Source organism: Lucilia cuprina, chromosome 5 (assembly GCF_022045245.1).
Source record: "Lucilia cuprina isolate Lc7/37 chromosome 5, ASM2204524v1, whole genome shotgun sequence".
Taxonomy (NCBI): Eukaryota; Metazoa; Arthropoda; class Insecta; order Diptera; family Calliphoridae; genus Lucilia; species Lucilia cuprina.
Window position 1 is genome coordinate 4,257,880 of NC_060953.1, and position 18,379 is coordinate 4,276,258.

Below are 18,379 nucleotides of genomic sequence, written 5' to 3' on the forward strand. Positions count from 1 at the left end.
AATCGATTTTTTGAGTGAAATCATAAAAGTCCATTTTCTGGCTAAACTAGAAGAGCTACAGCCAAAAGGACAATAATCTGTGATCACTTCTATATCCCACCAAAAATTGATTTTTTTAGTGAAAACATAAAAGTCCATTTTCTGGCTAAACTAGAAGAGCTACAGCCAAAAGGACAATAATCTGTGATCACTTTTATTTCCCACCAAAAATCAATTTTTTTAGTGAAAACATAAAAGTCCATTTACTGGCTAAACTAGAAGAGCTACAGCCAAAAGGACAATAATCTGTGATCACTTCTATTTCCCATCAAAAATCGATTTTTTGAGTAAAATCATAAAAGTCCATTTTCTGGCTAAACTAGAAGAGCTACAGCCAAAAGGACAAAAATCTGTGATCACTTTTATTTCCCACCAAAAATTGATTTTTTTTAGTGAAATCATAAAAGTCCATTTTCTGGCTAAACTAGAAGAGCTACAGCCAAAAGGACAAGAATCTGTGATCACTTCTATTTCCCACCAAAAATCGATTTTTTTTGTGAAATCATAAAAGTCCTTTTTCTGACTAAACTAGAAGAGCTACAGCCAAAAGGACAAAAATCTGTGATCACTTTTATTTCCCACCAAAAATCGATTTTTTTAGTGAAAACATAAAAGTCCATTTTCTGGCTAAACTAGAAGAGCTACAGCCAAAAGAACAAAAATCTGTGATCACTTTCATTTTCTTCCAAAAATCGATTTTTTGATCACTTTTATTTCCCACCAAAAATTGATTTTTTGAGTGAAATCATAAAAGTTCGTTTTCTGGCTAAACTAGAAGAGCTACAGCCAAAAGGACAAAAATCTGTGATCACTTTTATTTCCCACCAAAAATCGATTTTTTGAGTGAAATCATAAAAGTCCATTTTCTGGCTAAACTAGAAGAGCTACAGCCAAAAGGACAATAATCTGTGATCACTTCTATATCCCACCAAAAATTGATTTTTTTAGTGAAAACATAAAAGTCCATTTTCTGGCTAAACTAGAAGAGCTACAGCCAAAAGGACAATAATCTGTGATCACTTCTATTTCCCACCAAAAATCAATTTTTTTTAGTGAAAACATAAAAGTCCATTTACTGGCTAAACTAGAAGAGCTACAGCCAAAAGAACAAGAATTTCTGATCACTTCTATATCCCACCAAAAATCGATTTTTTTTAGTGAAAACATAAAAGTCCATTTACTGGCTAAACTAGAAGAGCTACAGCCAAAAGGACAATAATCTGTGATCACTTCTATTTCCCATCAAAAATCGATTTTTTGAGTAAAATCATAAAAGTCCATTTTCTGGCTAAACTAGAAGAGCTACAGCCAAAAGGACAAAAATCTGTGATCACTTTTATTTCCCACCAAAAATTGATTTTTTTTAGTGAAATCATAAAAGTCCATTTTCTGGCTAAACTAGAAGAGCTACAGCCAAAAGAACAAGAATTTCTGATCACTTCTATATCCCACCAAAAATCGATTTTTTTTAGTGAAAACATAAAAGTCCATTTCTGGCTAAACTAGAAGAGCTACAGCCAAAAGGACAATAATCTGTGATCACTTCTATTTCCCACCAAAAATCGATTTTTTAGTGAAAACATAAAAGTCCATTTTCTGGCTAAACTAGAAGAGCTACAGCCAAAAGGACAATAATCTGTGATCACTTCTATTTCCCACCAAAAATCGATTTTTTTAGTGAAAACATAAAAGTCCATTTTCTGGCTAAACTAGAAGAGCTACAGCCAAAAGGACAATAATCTGTGATCACTTTTATTTCCCACCAAAAATCGTTCTTTTTTTGAGTGAAATCATAAAAATCCGTTTTCTTGCTTAACTAGAAGAGCTACAGCCAAAAGGACAATAATCTGTGATCACTTCTATTTCCCACCAAAAATCGATTTTTTGAGGCAAATCATAAAAGTCCATTTTCTGGCTAAACCAGAAGAGCTACAGCCAAAAGGACAATAATCTGTGATCACTTCTATTTCCCACCAAAAATCGATTTTTTGAGTGAAATCATAAAAGTCCGTTTTCTGGCTAAACTAGAAGAGCTACAGCCAAAAGGACAAAAATCTGTGATCACTTCTATTTCCCACCAAAAATCGATTTTTTGAGTAAAATCATAAAAGTCCATATTCTGGCTAAACTAGAAGAGCTACAGCCAAAAGGACAATAATCTGTGATCACTTCTATATCCCACCAAAAATCAATTTTTTTAGTGAAAACATAAAAGTCCATTTTCTGTTTAAACTAGAAGAGCTACAGCCAAAAGGACAATAATCTGTGATCACTTCTATTTCCCATCAAAAATCGATTTTTTGAGTGAAATCATAAAAGTCCATTTTCTGGCTAAACTAGAAGAGCCAAAAGGACAAAAATCTGTGATCACTTTTATTTCCCACCAAAAATTGATTTTTTTTAGTGAAATCATAAAAGTCCATTTTCTGGCTAAACTAGAAGAGCTACAGCCAAAAGGACAAAAATCTGTGATCACTTTCATTTTCTTCCAAAAATCGATTTTTTGATCACTTTTATTTCCCACCAAATATCGATTTTTTGAGTGAAATCATAAAAGTTCGTTTTCTGGCTAAACTAGATGAGCTACAGCCAAAAGGACAATAATCTGTGATCACTTCTATTTCCCACCAAAAATCGATTTTTTTAGTGAAAACATAAAAGTCCATTTTCTGGCTAAACTAGAAGAGCTACAGCCAAAAGGACAAAAATCTGTGATCACTTTTATTTCCCACCAAAAATCGATTTTTTGAGTGAAATCATAAAAGTCCATTTTCTAGCTAAACTAGAAGAGCTACAGCCAAAAGGACAATAATCTGTGATCACTTCTATATCCCACCAAAAATCGATTTTTTTAGTGAAAACATAAAAGTCCATTTTCTGGCTAAACTAGAAGAGCTACAGCCAAAAGGACAATAATCTGTGATCACTTCTATTTCCCACCAAAAATCAATTTTTTTAGTGAAAACATAAAAGACCATTTTCTGGCTAAACTAGAAGAGCTACAGCCAAAAGGACAAAAATCTGTGATCACTTTCATTTTCTTCCAAAAATCGATTTTTTGATCACTTTTATTTCCCACCAAATATCGATTTTTTGTTCGTTCGTTTTCTGGCTAAACTAGATGAGCTACAGCCAAAAGGACAATAATCTGTGATCACTTCTATTTCCCACCAAAAATCGATTTTTTTAGTGAAGTCATAAAAGTCCATTTTCTGGCTAAATTAGAAGAGCTACAGCCAAAAGGACAAAAATCTGTGATCACTTCTATTTCCCACCAAAAATCGATTTTTTGAGTGAAATCATAAAAGTCCGTTTTCAGGCTAAACTAGAAGAGCTACAGCCAAAAGGACAATAATCTGTGATCACTTTTATTTCCCACCAAAAATCGATTTTTTAGAGAATACATAAAAGTCCATTTTCTGGCTAAACTAGAAGAGCTACAGCCAAAAGGACAAGGATCTGTGATCACTTCTATTTCCCACCAAAAATCGATTTTTTGAGTAAAATCATAAAAGTCCATTTTCTGGCTAAACTAGAAGAGCTACAGCCAAAAGGACAAAAATCTGTGATCACTTATATTTCCCACCAAAAATCGATTTTTTTAGTGAAATTATAAAAGTCGATTTTCTGGCTAAACTAGAAGAGCTACAGCCAAAATAACAATAATCTGTGATCACTTTTATTTCCCAACAAAAATCGATTTTTTGAGCGAAAACATAAAAGTCCATTTTCTGGCTAAACTAGAAGAGCTACAGCCAAAAGGACAAAAATCTGTGATCACTTTTATTTTCTTCCAAAAATCGATTTTTTGAGTGAAATCATAAAAGTCTATTTTCTGGCTAAACTAGAAGAGCTACAGCCAAAAGGACAAAAATCTGTGATCACTTTTATTTTCTTCCAAAAATCGATTTTTTGATCACTTTTATTTCCCAGCAAAAATCGAAAGTCCATTTTCTGGCTAAACTAGAAGAGCTACAGCCAAAAGGACAATAATCTGTGATCACTTTTATTTCCCAGCAAAAATCGATTTTTTGAGTGAAAACATAAAAGTCCATTTTCTGACTAAACTAGAAGAGCTACAGCCAAAAGGACAATAATCTGTGATCACTTTTATTTCCCAACAAAAATCGATTTTTTGAGTGAAAACATAAAAGTCCATTTTCTGACTAAACTAGAAGAGCTACAGCCAAAAGGACAAAAATCTGTGATCACTTTTATTTCCCAACAAAAATCGATTTTTTGAGTGAAAACATAAAAGTCCATTTTCTGGCTAAACTAGAAGAGCTACAGCCAAAAGGACAAGAATCTGTGATCACTTTTATTTCCCGCCAAAAATTGATTTTTTGAGTGAAATCATAAAGTCCATTTTCTGGCTAAACTAGAAGAGCTACAGCCAAAAGGACAAAAATCTGTGATCACTTTTATTTTCTTCCAAAAATCGATTTTTTGATCACTTTTATTTCCCACCAAAAATCGGTTTTTTGAGTGAAATCATAAAAGTCCATTTTCTGGCTAAACTAGAAGAGCTACAGCCAAAAGGACAATAATCTGTGATCACTTCTATTTCCCACCAAAAAATTATTATTTTTAGTGAAAACATAAACTAAAGAGCTACAGCCAAAAGGACAATAATCTGTGATCACTTTTATTTCCCGCCAAAAATTGATTTTTTGAGTGAAATCATAAAAGTCCATTTTCTGGCTAAACTAGAAGAGCTACAGCCAAAAGGACAATAATCTGTGATCACTTCTATATCCCACCAAAATACGATATTTTTAGTGAAAACATAAAAGTCCATTTTCTGGCTAAACTAGAAGAGCTACAGCCAAAAGGACAATAATCTGTGATCACTTCTATTTCCCACCAAAATACGATATTTTTAGTGAAAACATAAAAGTCCATTTTCTGGCTAAACTAGAAGAGCTACAGCCAAAAGGACAATAATCTGTGATCACTTCTATTTCCCACCAAAAATCGATTTTTTTTAGTGAAAACATAAAAGTCCATTTTCTGGACTTTTATGTTTTTGAGTGAAATCATAAAAGTCCATTTTCTGGCTAAACTGGAAGAGTTACAGCCAAAAGGACAAGAATCTGTGATCACTTTTATTTCCCACCAAAAATCGATTTTTTGATTGAAATCATAAAAGTCCATTTTCTGGCTAAACTAGAAGAGCTACAGCCAAAAGGACAAGAATCTTTTGTTTCCCACCAAAAATTGATATTTTTAATTGAAAACATAAAAGTTAATTCTCTGGGAAAACTAGAGGTGCTATGGCCAAAAAGTCACAACAATTTACTTAAATATTCGTAGTTTTTAATTAGTATTATAATTATTTGACTTCACTAAAAATAACTTACTTAACTACAAAGTCCAGCCTAAATATCTACAACAATGTAATAATTGTCCCTGGAAATTTAGGTTTAAAATTGCTAAGCTTCGCTGTACCATAACACTGAACCATATTATGGGGAACACACATTTCTCTCTGATAATCCCAGGCATGATAGAAATTACATCTTAAAATTGTTAAATAACCAGCTACACATTTGTAATAGTATTCACAGCGTTCAAAGTGAGGATAATAGGCATTCGAATGGCGAGCACATTTAGGTCTTGAAGAGGGTCTGTCAGCGTTGGGGGTTAAGGAAGTTGAAAAAATGTTAATTGTTGTGGGTGTTGTTAAGGAAATGGGCGTGGTAGTCTCCATTTCTATAGGTTTTGTGGTGGAGACCTCTTCTTCTGTTTGTATTGTTTTAGGACATATATTATCATAATCCATTAGACATTCTCCTGTTTCGGCATCAAAATAAGTTTCTTCAGGGCAAGTATCTTTAAAAGATTGCTCTTCATCGCTGCAGTAGATATAAGCACGACAATCGTTTGCTACTGGTATTAGAGTATCCTCCGCTACTTCTAGACATTCCTCAAAATATTTGGCAAAGGTTACATTTAATATTAAGACAATAATTACAAATGAAACTTTTAACATTTTTCTTTTATTTTAAGTTTATTTTAAAAAGCCAATTTTTTATGTTTTAACTTTTAGTTGTTTAATCAAACTATGTTGAAAATGTTAAATTGTTTGTCTTTTATAAGAGAAAAAGTATTGCTAAAAATTTTACTTTTATCAAGGTCATCGAGAAATGTTATCTCTAATAGAACACTGATTTTTTTATCTGTTAACTGAGTGTCAATAAACTATAAAGGTTACAATAGTTTATGTTATCTTTAGCAACAAATGGGTCAAAATTTTGTTTTATTACTATTTCTTTTATGTAAAACTTTATTAAAGTAATAAAACGGAAACCTAATTTAGGCTTGCAACATGGGTCTTTTCTCCTTGCCCTCCAAATTTTCATTGGTCAAAGCATAACCTGTGCCTCCCTGTTTAAAGAAAAGTAAATGCTTAATTTGTGCACATTTTAACCAAAAAAAATCTGTTTGTTTACCCTTTGTAGTGGTATTATGTCTTTTTCCTTTAACTTCTGACTGGTTAAAGGATGTATCATGTCCTTTTTGATTAATTTTTCCACACATTCCATGGTAACAACATCGCCGCTTAAAAATTAGAAAAATTTCGTTTTTCTTAATCAACATTTTATATTTTAAAGTAATTCAACTTACGTTGGCCTTAAAACAGCACAGGGCACAGCATTACTCAATATATCATGCGTTACCGGGCACATATACCTGGCCTCCTTGGCAATTAACGATTTTTTGGTGTCACCATCCTTAACCAAAGTAAATTTAACATCAATTAAATCTTTAGCCTTTAAAACCTTTTGAGAAACCGGACAATATATGGTAGGATCAGGCTTTTTAGCTTTTGCCAAACCAGCATTGGGACACTCTGAAGGTAACCAAAAGCTAGGCAATTTCTTTTCATGACCATTAGCCATATTCGATATAGAACTTTCGTCTTTGGCTTCACGTGATGTGGAGGGCTTTTCTACTGTACCATTTACCGGTTTACCAGACTTAACAAACTGTTCTACACATTCCTGCTGCTTGCGATTGAGTTCCTGGGTGACATCATTCTCTTCCATTTTCTTTAAACGTTCATATTCCTTCAATTTGCGGCTGTATTCATTTTTCTTGGTTATTATATACTGGAGTATAGCCTCCTTGTCAAAAAGGTAACCATCTTTGGTTACCACTGGATTGCGACAGGGTTGTAGGGTAAGAGAACAACAATCAAATGATTTTACTGAATCTTTACCCAAACGTTGGGCATTAGTGCCATAACCGGACTCTGCAGCATCTTTTTTCTTTTCATTATAAGTGTAAACAGCTCCGGCGGTACAGTTTCTAGCATGTCTTGTCATTTTTGTTTATTTTTTTATAATTATTTTGTAAAATCCAATAAATTGTTAATTTTTTCAATAATTTTCTATAAATGTTTGTATTTATTTGCTTGACAGCTGTGTTTTTGTTTACATTAAAAGTGCTGCCAAGTTTTAAAACAACACATGTCATCTCTTTGTTAAAATGTGTGCCGGGAGCAAGCACTTATAATTTAATCTATCTTCTTTAATGTCGGGAACATTTATTTGATACAGCAGGCTGCTATTTTCTTGTTACATGATTAGAATCATACATATAGTTCTAAGTTTTTTTATAATTATCTTTAGGAAGATCTTATGTAAACTGAATTACTTGAAGTCTCAATAAAATTTGAATTTGAATTTTGTTAAAATGTGATGTCAAGTTTTCATTCGTGATACTCTTTAATAAAAAAAATGCCGTTACAGTTTAAAATGTTTCTTTTGAATTCATTTTAAACACAAAATAAAACAATTTCTTTTATTTTTGTTTATTTTAATATAGATTTATTAATGATTTGTGTCTTTTTAATATAATGTATATATCATTCCCTATATATTAACATTAATAATATATATATTATTATTCTAAATTTCTCTTTTTTTCAAATTTTTCAATTTCCATTTCCCTATAATATAAACATTTTATTAATCATTTATTTTTCATAATAATAAGTGTTTTCTTAACTAACTTTAATAGAAACAAAATAATAATAAAAATATTCTTTTGTTCACATGATTTATCACAGAACATAAATGATAGTTTTTTAAACTAAACCGAAGAGATTGTATTTGTTTTTATAGAGTGTAGATTAGATCATTAATTTATTTTTTTAATTTGGCAAATTTCGTTATTATTTTAATATACTTTTACGAATATTTCTATAAAAAAGAAGCGAGTTGTAAAAAATCTCTAAGTTTTAGTATGTTTTAGAAAAATAGAGCATTATATAGAGATATGCTTACTAAAAAGTTAAGAAAAATTTTTTATGTGCATTATTTGTTTTCAAATACATATAGATATTTTTATATATATATATATTATATATATATATATATATATATAATATATAAATATATATATATATATATATATATATATAGATATTTTTTACAAACTTATTTTATTTTTTTATTTTTGTTTAAAACTATTTTTTTTATAATTAATTTGAGCTTGACAATCTTAGATTGTGTTTAAAATTATCTTTTCTTTTTTTAAAATTTTTAATAAAAAATTAAAAAAAAATACAGTGATAGACAAATGTTTAGTTTAGTGTTATATATATTTAAAAAAATAATAATTTTGCAATATTAACACTTTTTTGAAAATTCAAATTTTCAAATATTTTAAAGTTCTAGTTGCGTTTTTTTTCTCAGTAAATGTTTCTTATCTACTAATGGAAGAAATTTTAAATTTTGCTATACTTTAGAAGTATTTGATAGTTCTCAAGGATTTTGAAAAGAAAACATTGGGAAAAATATTTTTAGATTTATCTAAAAAGGTTTTGAGAAAATTCGACCTATAGTCGAATAAACTATATTAAATTTTGGCCTTTTGTCTGTAGATTGATCAGTAGTCTGGACTATAGATTATTTCATGGTATGGACTATAGATTAGTCCGTAGTTTGGACTTTAGATTAGTCCATAGTCTGAACTATAGATTAGTCCATAGTCTGGACTATATATATATTAGACTGTAGTCTGGACTATACATTAGTCTAAAGTATAGATCAGTTCATAGTCTGAAGTATAGATTCGTTTATTGTCTGGACTATAGATTAGTTCATAGTCTGGACTATAGATTAGTCCATAGTCTGGACTATAGATTAGTCCATAGTTATGATTATAGATAAGTCCATAGTCTGAACTATAAATAAGTCCATAGTCTAGACTATATATATTAGACAGTAGTCTGGACTATACATTAGTCTATAGTCTAAAGTATAGATCAGTTCATAGTCTGGACTATAGATTAGTTCATAGTCTGGACTACAGATTAGTCCATAGTCTGGACTATAGATTAGTCCATAGTCTGGACTATATATTAGACTATAGTCTGGACTATATATTAGACTATAGTCTGGACTATACATTAGTCTATGTCTAAAGTATAGATCAGTTCATAGTCCGAAGTATAGATTCGTTTATAGTCTATAGATTTATAGTCTATAGATTTGAACATGTTTAATTTATTACTATTTGTTACTTTCAAATAGAAAATATAATATTTTTAATTAGATTTTAATATTTTTTATCGTTTTCCTATAATTAAACTTAATTAACTTAAAAATATCTCTTAAAATACAACTCTTCTTCTGCTGCCCACTGATCTCTGTATGTATTTTCCCATTTTCTAACTATTTGGGAGGGGGGCCTTATATCAATATTTTGTCATAGGACGGCGGTGGTGATTCTTCCAATGTGCTAATATCTTCTTTAGCTTTTGTTTCTGGCAGCAAGATAGCTATGTGATATGGCGGCGGACCAGCTTGGGCATTTATATTTATACTTTGTATTTGTTCCTGTTGAAATTCATGCAATCCCGTTATGACCACATCATCTATTGAATTGACCATAGAACCACGTGCCACAACATCATCCATACTACAACGATCTGCTCTAGTCTGATCACGAGAATTCGAACGTGATGAAGTTGTAGAGGCAAACAGTACACGGGGTACTTTGCAGATAGAAACAAAACAAAATGCAAACACAAACGTGGCTGTAAGCAGCCAAAATAGACCCACTTCAAATTTTGTGCCATGGTTATCGAAATAGACTTTAATGCCCACTATAAAAGCTATTGCCAAGACTAGGGAAGCAAAGATACCACATTTAAGATGTAATGGAAGAAATTGTAAATCGGTACTTTCTATGGAACGTGTATTACGTCGTTGTCGACTGTTGTGCTGGTGATGATGTAGTTGTAGATTGGTGGTTGTAGTCTGTAGAGCAGAGTTTGTATAAGTTGTACGTGGATTTGCAGAGATATTGCTATAATCACAAATTCCCCCCGATGTCATAGTGGCAGCTGTTAGCGGCCTGTTGAAGGAGGTTACTATTCGTGGTGATGTTTGATGATAGAGTTCAGCGGAAAGATTGGCAGTTTGATTGGGACTGAAATAGTAAAGGAAAGAATAAGAATTGAATTATTTTCTTGATAAAAACTTTAAAATAGAAGTCAGTTCAGAAGACTATGGAATAGTCTATAGAATAGTCTATAGTCCAGACTATAGAATAGTCAATAGTCCAGGCTATAGAATAGTCTATAGTCCAGACTATAGAATAGTCTATAGTCCAGACTATAGAATAGTCTATAGTCCAGACTATAAAATAGTCTATAGTCCAGACTATAAAATAGTCTATAGTCCAGACTATAGAATAGTCTATAGTCCAGACTATAGAATAGTCTATAGTCCAGACTATAGAATAGTCTATAGTCCAGACTATAGAATAGTCTATAGTCCAGACTATAGAATAGTCTATAGTCCAGACTATAGAATAGTCTATAGTCCAGACTATAGAATAATCTATAGTCCAGGCTATAGAATAGTCTATAGTCCAGGCTATAGAATAGTCTATAGTCCAGGCTATAGAATAGTTTATAGTCGATAGTTCAGAATAGTCTTTAGTCTGGTCTCTAGAATTGTCCAGAATAGTCTATAGTAGAGACTATTAAAATTAACCGTGAATTTGTATAAAATTTCCCATTTACCCTCCCATACGTTGCATTAGTGGTTTCCTTCATTATTTATAACATTTAACAGACATACCTTTGATGTATTCCATGTTCGTTTAATGTATTTAAAGATGCATCTAAAGATTGTTGTAATTGATTTGTGGTTGCTGCTGCAGCAACCGTTGTTGTTACCGTTGTTTGATTATTTAATGTGTTGTTAGTGGTGGTGGTACTATTGGTGGCATTGGAAACATTATTGGTGGCTGTTGATTGCTGTAACTGAATTTGCAACTGATGCTGTTGTTGTTGTGGCTGTGATGTTAATGTTGTAGTAGTTGCTGTTGGTTGCTGTTGCATAGTAGGTTGATAAGTTCTAACCGACATATTACCAAATTGTGGATGACGATAACGTTGTGCATGTTGTTGTGTTCCCGTTGAAATTGTTGTTGTGCCTGATGTAGCAGCATTATTTAAGGATGTATTCAAACTATTTCCGGTAGGCGATGTTAGATTATTATTACTGGAATTGGGTAAAACACAAGCACTAGATTGTTGTTGTTGCTGCTGCTGATGATGATGGTGGGCCGACTGTTGACGATTATTATTGTAATAATGATGATGATTTGCTGATACATTTGATCTAACAAAATTACGATTTGTTGCTTGTATGGCGGCGGTATTGCTATTATTATTATTATTGCTGGTCGTGTTGTTGCTGCTGCTACCAGTCGCATATGGTGTGCTCGTACGATATGGGACATTATTGCTTGTTGTGGCAGCATGTTGTGTATGATACTGAGCGGCTGGTACTTGCTGTTGTTGCTGCTGTTGACGGTGGACTTGTATACCCGCATTACTAGAGGCTGACAATGATGTATTACCACCCGAAGATGATGATGATGATTTATGGCCACCACTACGTCGTGGGGGATGACCAAAACTTAATCCTGAACCGCCGGTGTGCAAAGAAGCAGCCACCCGTGAACGCCCAAAACCACATTGTGGTGAACGTTTGTCAATCCAAAAATGCATGTTGCTGGTTTTAATCGTTTATAACTTTAAAGGAAAATATATATATATATATTTTTTAAGATTTATTGCTTATTTTAAAAAGACAATTAAGTTTAAAGTACTTGACAGCTTAGAAAGACAATTTTTTTTAACAGGAAATATTTTAACAAATATTTCTAAATAAAAAAATACATACTTTTAATACAAAAACATAGAATTTAGATTTTTCTTTGTTGCACACACACACACATATACACAGAAAGTTTTTGTCGCCTTTAGAAACTATATAAACTGATAACGTATTCTCTATGTAAACTCATTCATATAGAGTATACGTTTCGAAGCACTTAACAATATTTATACTACTGCAGTAAATACACTCGAAAACTTAAGTCAATACATTTGAAATCAATACTATAGTTATGAGGATATATATGTATCGTTATAATCAAGTTATATAGTGTATAGTCTCCTTTACAGTTTTGTCTATATTCTCTTCTAGTCTAGTTTGAAGTACTAGGACTAGTCTATAGTCCTATGTATTGTGAAATCTAAAGCCTAGTTTACAATTTAAATTGTCATTTTTTCTCCGAGTTAGCCAATTTACACAAATTTAACGCACCTATACACACGAAAAAAGGAAACAACACACACAAACAGACATACTCAGGAAAATAAATCAACATGCCATTTTTAACTAGAAAAAATATAAATTTTTGTTTAGTTAATGTTTTGTTATTGTAAGGTTTATATATTTTTTTATTTTAATTTCCAACAAGGTCAATGAGCACTGGCAAGCCAACCACAAAATTTTAAAAAGCTCTTCTAAACAAAAAAAAAATATATACTCGTCCTTAGAAGGATACTCGTTAATAGGAAAATTTACAAATTTAACAAGTTCAAATTAATACAACAACAAAAAAGCCAAACTTTTTCAAAACAGTTAAAAGAAATTAAAAATCACAAAATAGCAGCGTTCATTAAGAGTTTACTCAAGTGTCAACTGGTAGCCATTTTGTTAATCTTATTGGTTGGTTTTCAATCAATTAAACAGGTGTCTGACTAAAATTTCACCCAAAGGACCATTTGCTGTTTTTGTGGTAATCTTTTTTATTCCCTCAATGTCGTTAAAAAAATGTGTTCGTTTTTTTTTTTTCTTAGAATATTTTATCTTTGAGCTCAATTGTTTTGTATGTGCAATTTCTTAAAAAAATAATTATATGTACATATATGTAAGATGTCGTGGTTTTGTTAAAACAGTTCAGAGGTCAAAGTTCTTTTAAATGTAAGAGATAAACACAGCAAAACAGAACAATGTCCTCAACACCATCATGTTACACAATTTTATAGTTTTTTTTATAGTTAGTGTCATTAAAAAGCCAAATTTTTTTTGTGTACGAAAAGTTTTCAGTTTATTTTATGTGTAATTTGTACACATTAAATTAATGTCCAATTAATTTTATATTTTATGATGCTTTAACTGTCACTTTGACATTTGCAAAATGTTTATTAGTTTATTATTTCTTAAATTTGAACTTAAACAGTTTGATAACCTTCGCAATGATTTTTCTTAAAAACTAGATTATGATTAAGACTAAAACTAGAGCATAGACCATTCTTAAGACTAGACTACCGATTGAGCAGTAGACTAAACTACCGATTGGACTATAAATCAGACTATAGACTATACTATAGACTACACTCTAGACTAGACTATAGACTAGACTATAGACTAGACTATAGACTAGACTATAGACTAGACTATAGAGTAGACTATAGACTAGACTATAGACTAGACTATAGACTAGACTATAGACTAGACTATAGACTAGACTATAGACTAGACTATAGACTAGACTATAGACTAGACTATAGACTAGACTATAGACTAGACTATAGACTAGACTATAGACTAGACTATAGACTAGACTATAGACTAGACTATAGACTAGACTATAGACTAGACTATAGACTAGACTATAGACTAGACTATAGACTAGACTATAGACTAGACTACAGCCTAGACTATAGACTAGACTATAGACTAGACTATAGACTAGACTATAGACTAGACTATAGACTAGACTATAGTCTAGTCTATAGTCTAGGGTATAGTCTAGTCTATAGACTAGACTATAGACTAGACTATAGACTAAACTATAGACTAGACTATAGACTAGACTATAGACTAAACTATAGACTAGACTATAGACTAGATTATAGACTAGACTATAGACTACACTATAGACTAGACTATAGACTAGACTATGAACTAGACTGTAGACTAGACTGTATTCTAGACTATAGACTTTATATAGTCTAGTCTAAAGACTATAGCCTAGAATGTAGACTAGAATATATACTAGACTGTTTACTCGATTTTAATTGCAATTTCAGGTCAGTTCTAATCCATATACTTTTAAAGTGTGTGCGAATTTGCAAGCACATTTTTATGCACTAATAAAAAGTCCAAGTCCAAACATTATATGTATGTACATATTGTATGTAAATATATTTAAATATGTATATATGTTAAATTGCTCCGCCATCTTATAATGAGTGCATTCTCTTTCAAAATTAAAATCTAATGTTATACATTCATCACACATTTTTCCATGAAATAAATACATTTACTCATTCATACACACCCACAAATATTTCTAAGTAAATATATTTTTCTATATAGAACCTGTAGGTTAAATTATGACCCATATATTATAAATTTTGACAACATTTTAAGAAACCTGACAGATTTTACCATTCTAGTTAGTTTTTCTAAATAATCTTAACCATAGAAATAAGCTAGTCGGATTACTGACTTGTGGTAATCAATAAAGTAATGAACTAACCACTTTTACTATTCAGTTTTTTTACTTTGCACCTCTTGTAGCTCTAATAACTGCAGGGCTTATCTGTTATGTTAGTGGTTAAAGTTTGTTTGTATGTGTATATTATTTCAAATAGATGAGTATTTGTTAAATGGGAAAAACTACACAATTGATTGGCACATCAATGATTTATTTGGTAAAATAGATAAAATTACTATCATTACTCATTTTAAATACTATTCTTTTTTTTTTAAAGCAAAATAAAATGTTCTTATAAACATACATAAACATATTTTTACTAGTTAATTGTTTACTAACATATATATATTTTTTATTTTTATTAAAATTAACAACATGCACAACCTAAATAAAAGTAAAATCTTAATTGAAAATGCACAGAATTAGCTAATGTCAATGATACTGGTAAAAATTCATTTCAACATCCCTGATTCACATTATGTACCTACATATTACTCATATAGTTAACAAAGATAAAAAGCAATTTAATTGAATAATAAAAAGCGTATATTGTATCCAACTAACAATTAAAATAAAATATTAGATGTTAAAGGTAAAATTAAAAAAAAACGCAATAATTTAAGTTAGTGATCGACATTATGATAACCCTATTACAATCATTGTTATCATTTGAGATAAAATATGTACATATGTATGTAATGATATATAGAAATCAATACTTTTTAGGAAATGTTTATAATTTTGCAAAAATAACAATTTTTTTTTTAAATTTTGTAAAATAATAGCTTAAGACTACACTATAGACTTGACTATAGACTAGACTAAAGATTAGACTACAGACCAGACTTAAGCTTAGATTATAGACTAGACTATACTATAGACTTGATTATAGACTAGGCTATAGACTAGACTATAGACTAGAATGGACTATAGACTAGGCTATTGATTAGACTACAGACCGGACTTAAGACTAGATTATAGACTAGACTATACTATAGACTAGACTATAGACTAGACTATAGACTAGACTATAGACTAGACTATAGACTAGACTATAGACTAGACTATAGACTAGACTATAGACTAGACTATAGACTAGACTATAGACTAGACTATAGACTAGACTATAGACTAGACTATAGACTAGACTATAGACTAGAGTATAGACTAGACTATAGACTATGATATAGACTAGACTATAGACTACAATATTTGCTTTTATGTGTAGGGTCTTTAAGGTAAAAGTATGTTAAATTTAAACTATATACATAAATATATAATATATATACATGCCTACACACATACACATGCAAGTACAAATGAATGAATATACAATTTTTTTTCATTACTATTTTTTTTTTTTTTGCTTTTAATTCATACATATACATACACATGTAAAATGGTTAGACTTGTAAGGATACTGTGTGTGTATACATTTGTAGGTATTCGAGAGGGTATATGCATTTCTAAGTGTTACTTCTAGCTACAAGGATATTTTTTTGCTATTGCTTAAACAAAAAAAAATAAAAGAAAAACTAAAAATAATAAAAGATTTCTTTCTTACCGTTTTGTTTTCTTTTTTTATTTTAATTTAAGATTTCGTTTTTTCAACCATATAAAATTGTAATTAATGCAAAATGTTGGTCATTATTAATTCTATACATACAACATATTGTTATCATTTTATTTTTTTTTTTTTTTTTTTTTGGGCCACTACACTGAGAACTTTTTGCTAGAAATGTCCTTGATTAATATTTCTAGTGCAATGACTTTGTTGTATTTTTGCATTCATTTTCCTTTAAATTAACAATATTGTAATATTTTCTTTTTAATTTTACTTATATTTATTTTTTTATTTTAATTCACAGTTTAAATTACATATCTTTAGTTAATATTTTCATCTATCACTTTAATCATTTAATAAACTTCACTTCCACAATTAAGTTTTAAAATTCTATCACTTGCATGTTGTCCTGGCATTTTAATTATGGGGAACCAAGGACATATGTGTCGTTTTTTTCTTTTATTATATGATTGATACACAACGTAAAGATCCAACAGAAAGACTATATATGTCTTGGAGCTCTTGAAATATTGCACTTAGTATAAAAGGAATTAAATTGTGGTATAATATAGTTTTTTTCTTTTCAAGCACATTTTTGTTTTGTTTTACAATTAACATTACAACTGTGTAGACATTGTCATCATGCTGAAGGAAAACACTCAACTGAAAATGTATAAAATGTATTGTTTTTGTTTTCGGTATGTGTTGTTTGATATGAAATGAATTCGCTTTAAAAAAAGAAATCCTTCTTTAAAGTTCAGTATCAAAAAGAGAGCATATATGAGCGATAGAAATTGTGTGTTAACAGCTCTTGCGTATTTTAACGGTAAATGACATTTAGTAAGGAATACTAGGTTGCCATATGTCTAAAAGAGGGTGGCAACTTTTTTTACAATTTAATAGCCAACGAGGTAGGAAACAAAAAGTTTGTTTAACTTTCTTTAAAACCTCAACACAAATATTCTACCAAAAGTCTTATTTTATATAATTAACTTATATTCGACCTCATATTTTTTTTAAAAAAAGCATTCAATTTAAAAAAAATAACAAAAAAAAAGGTTCAACTCTACATTTCTCCCACCAAAATCGTTATTGAAACTATAGGGTATTTCTATTACAAATTGATAAAATAAAAAAAAACATAATTATTATTATCTTATCTAAGAAATCTAATTTTGCATTATTGCCCTCCAGCAGAGAGTTAAAGTACTACATTCCAGTAAAATCTAATTGACATCATATTTTAAGCATTCATTAAAAGCTTTTTGAAATCAGCAAGCGCACGACAACTACAGCATTTTTTTAGCATCATTCAAATATCGCCCATTTGAGCCCTATAGACTAGACTATAGTCTAGTCTATAGTCTAGTCTATAGTCTAGTCTATAGTCTAGTCTATAGTCTAGTCTATAGTCTAGTCTATATTCTAGTCTATAGTCTAGTCTATAGTCTAGTCTATAGTCTAGTCTATAGTCTAGTCTATAGTCTAGTCTATAGTCTAGTCTATAGTCTAGTCTATAGTCTAGTCTATAGTCTAGTCTATAGTCTAGTCTATATTCTAGTCTATAGTCTAGTCTATAGTCTAGTCTATAGTCTAGTCTATAGTCTAGTCTATAGTCTAGTCTATAGTCTAGTCTATAGTCTAGTCTATAGTCTAGTCTATAGTCTAGTCTATAGTCTAGTCTATAGTCTAGTCTATAGTCTAGTCTATAGTCTAGTCTATAGTCTAGTCTATAGTCTAGTCTATAGTCTAGTCTATAGTCTAGTCTATAGTCTAGTCTATAGTCTAGTCTATAGTCTAGTCTATAGTCTAGTCTATAGTCTAGTCTATAGTCTAGTCTATAGTCTAGTCTATAGTCTAGTCTATAGTCTAGTCTATAGTCTAGTCTATAGTCTAGTCTATAGTCTAGTCTATAGTCTAGTCTATAGTCTAGTCTATAGTCTAGTCTATAGT

General features: G+C 30.5%; 5 protein-coding genes across 5 annotated transcripts in view; 2 read left to right on the plus strand and 3 right to left on the minus strand.

Annotated features, from left to right (window-relative positions):
* The window catches only part of LOC111682736 (uncharacterized protein KIAA2012), a 53,073-nt gene that overhangs the window by 24,012 nt on the left and 10,682 nt on the right, over window positions 1-18,379 (plus strand). The gene's annotated exons all lie outside the window — the stretch shown is intronic.
* LOC111682750 overlaps window positions 1-18,379 on the plus strand; it is a 51,438-nt gene that overhangs the window by 23,969 nt on the left and 9,090 nt on the right. The gene's annotated exons all lie outside the window — the stretch shown is intronic.
* LOC111682748 lies at window positions 5,384-6,102 on the minus strand. Its single transcript, XM_023444745.2, has one exon. It carries the CDS (start codon window positions 6,029-6,031, stop codon window positions 5,426-5,428), a length of 606 nt encoding a protein of 201 aa, XP_023300513.2. The 5' UTR covers window positions 6,032-6,102; the 3' UTR covers window positions 5,384-5,425.
* LOC111682733 (nitric oxide synthase-interacting protein homolog) lies at window positions 6,259-7,472 on the minus strand. Its single transcript, XM_023444729.2, has 3 exons — window positions 6,667-7,472; window positions 6,492-6,600; window positions 6,259-6,426 (listed from the first exon to the last, which is right to left on the minus strand). The coding sequence occupies exons 1-3, from the start codon at window positions 7,365-7,367 to the stop codon at window positions 6,355-6,357; spliced, it is 882 nt and encodes a 293-aa protein (XP_023300497.2). The 5' UTR covers window positions 7,368-7,472; the 3' UTR covers window positions 6,259-6,354.
* On the minus strand, window positions 9,332-17,077 carry LOC111682749 (uncharacterized protein DDB_G0283357). The gene is made up of 3 exons (XM_046952904.1): window positions 16,427-17,077; window positions 11,139-12,100; window positions 9,332-10,482 (listed from the first exon to the last, which is right to left on the minus strand). The coding sequence occupies exons 2-3, from the start codon at window positions 12,074-12,076 to the stop codon at window positions 9,741-9,743; spliced, it is 1,680 nt and encodes a 559-aa protein (XP_046808860.1). The 5' UTR covers window positions 12,077-12,100; window positions 16,427-17,077; the 3' UTR covers window positions 9,332-9,740.

Coding starts and splice junctions, on each gene's coding strand:
- LOC111682748 (XM_023444745.2), bottom strand. CDS start 6,031: ATGTTAAAAGTTTCATTTGTAATTATTGTCTTAATATTAAATGTAACC.
- LOC111682733 (XM_023444729.2), bottom strand. CDS start 7,367: ATGACAAGACATGCTAGAAACTGTACCGCCGGAGCTGTTTACACTTAT. Junction 6,601..6,666: donor TGTGCTGTTTTAAGGCCAAC/GTAAGTTGAATT, acceptor CTAATTTTTAAG/CGGCGATGTTGTTACCATGG. Junction 6,427..6,491: donor ACATAATACCACTACAAAGG/GTAAACAAACAG, acceptor TTCTTTAAACAG/GGAGGCACAGGTTATGCTTT.
- LOC111682749 (XM_046952904.1), bottom strand. CDS start 12,076: ATGCATTTTTGGATTGACAAACGTTCACCACAATGTGGTTTTGGGCGT. Junction 10,483..11,138: donor GAACATGGAATACATCAAAG/GTATGTCTGTTA, acceptor TTACTATTTCAG/TCCCAATCAAACTGCCAATC.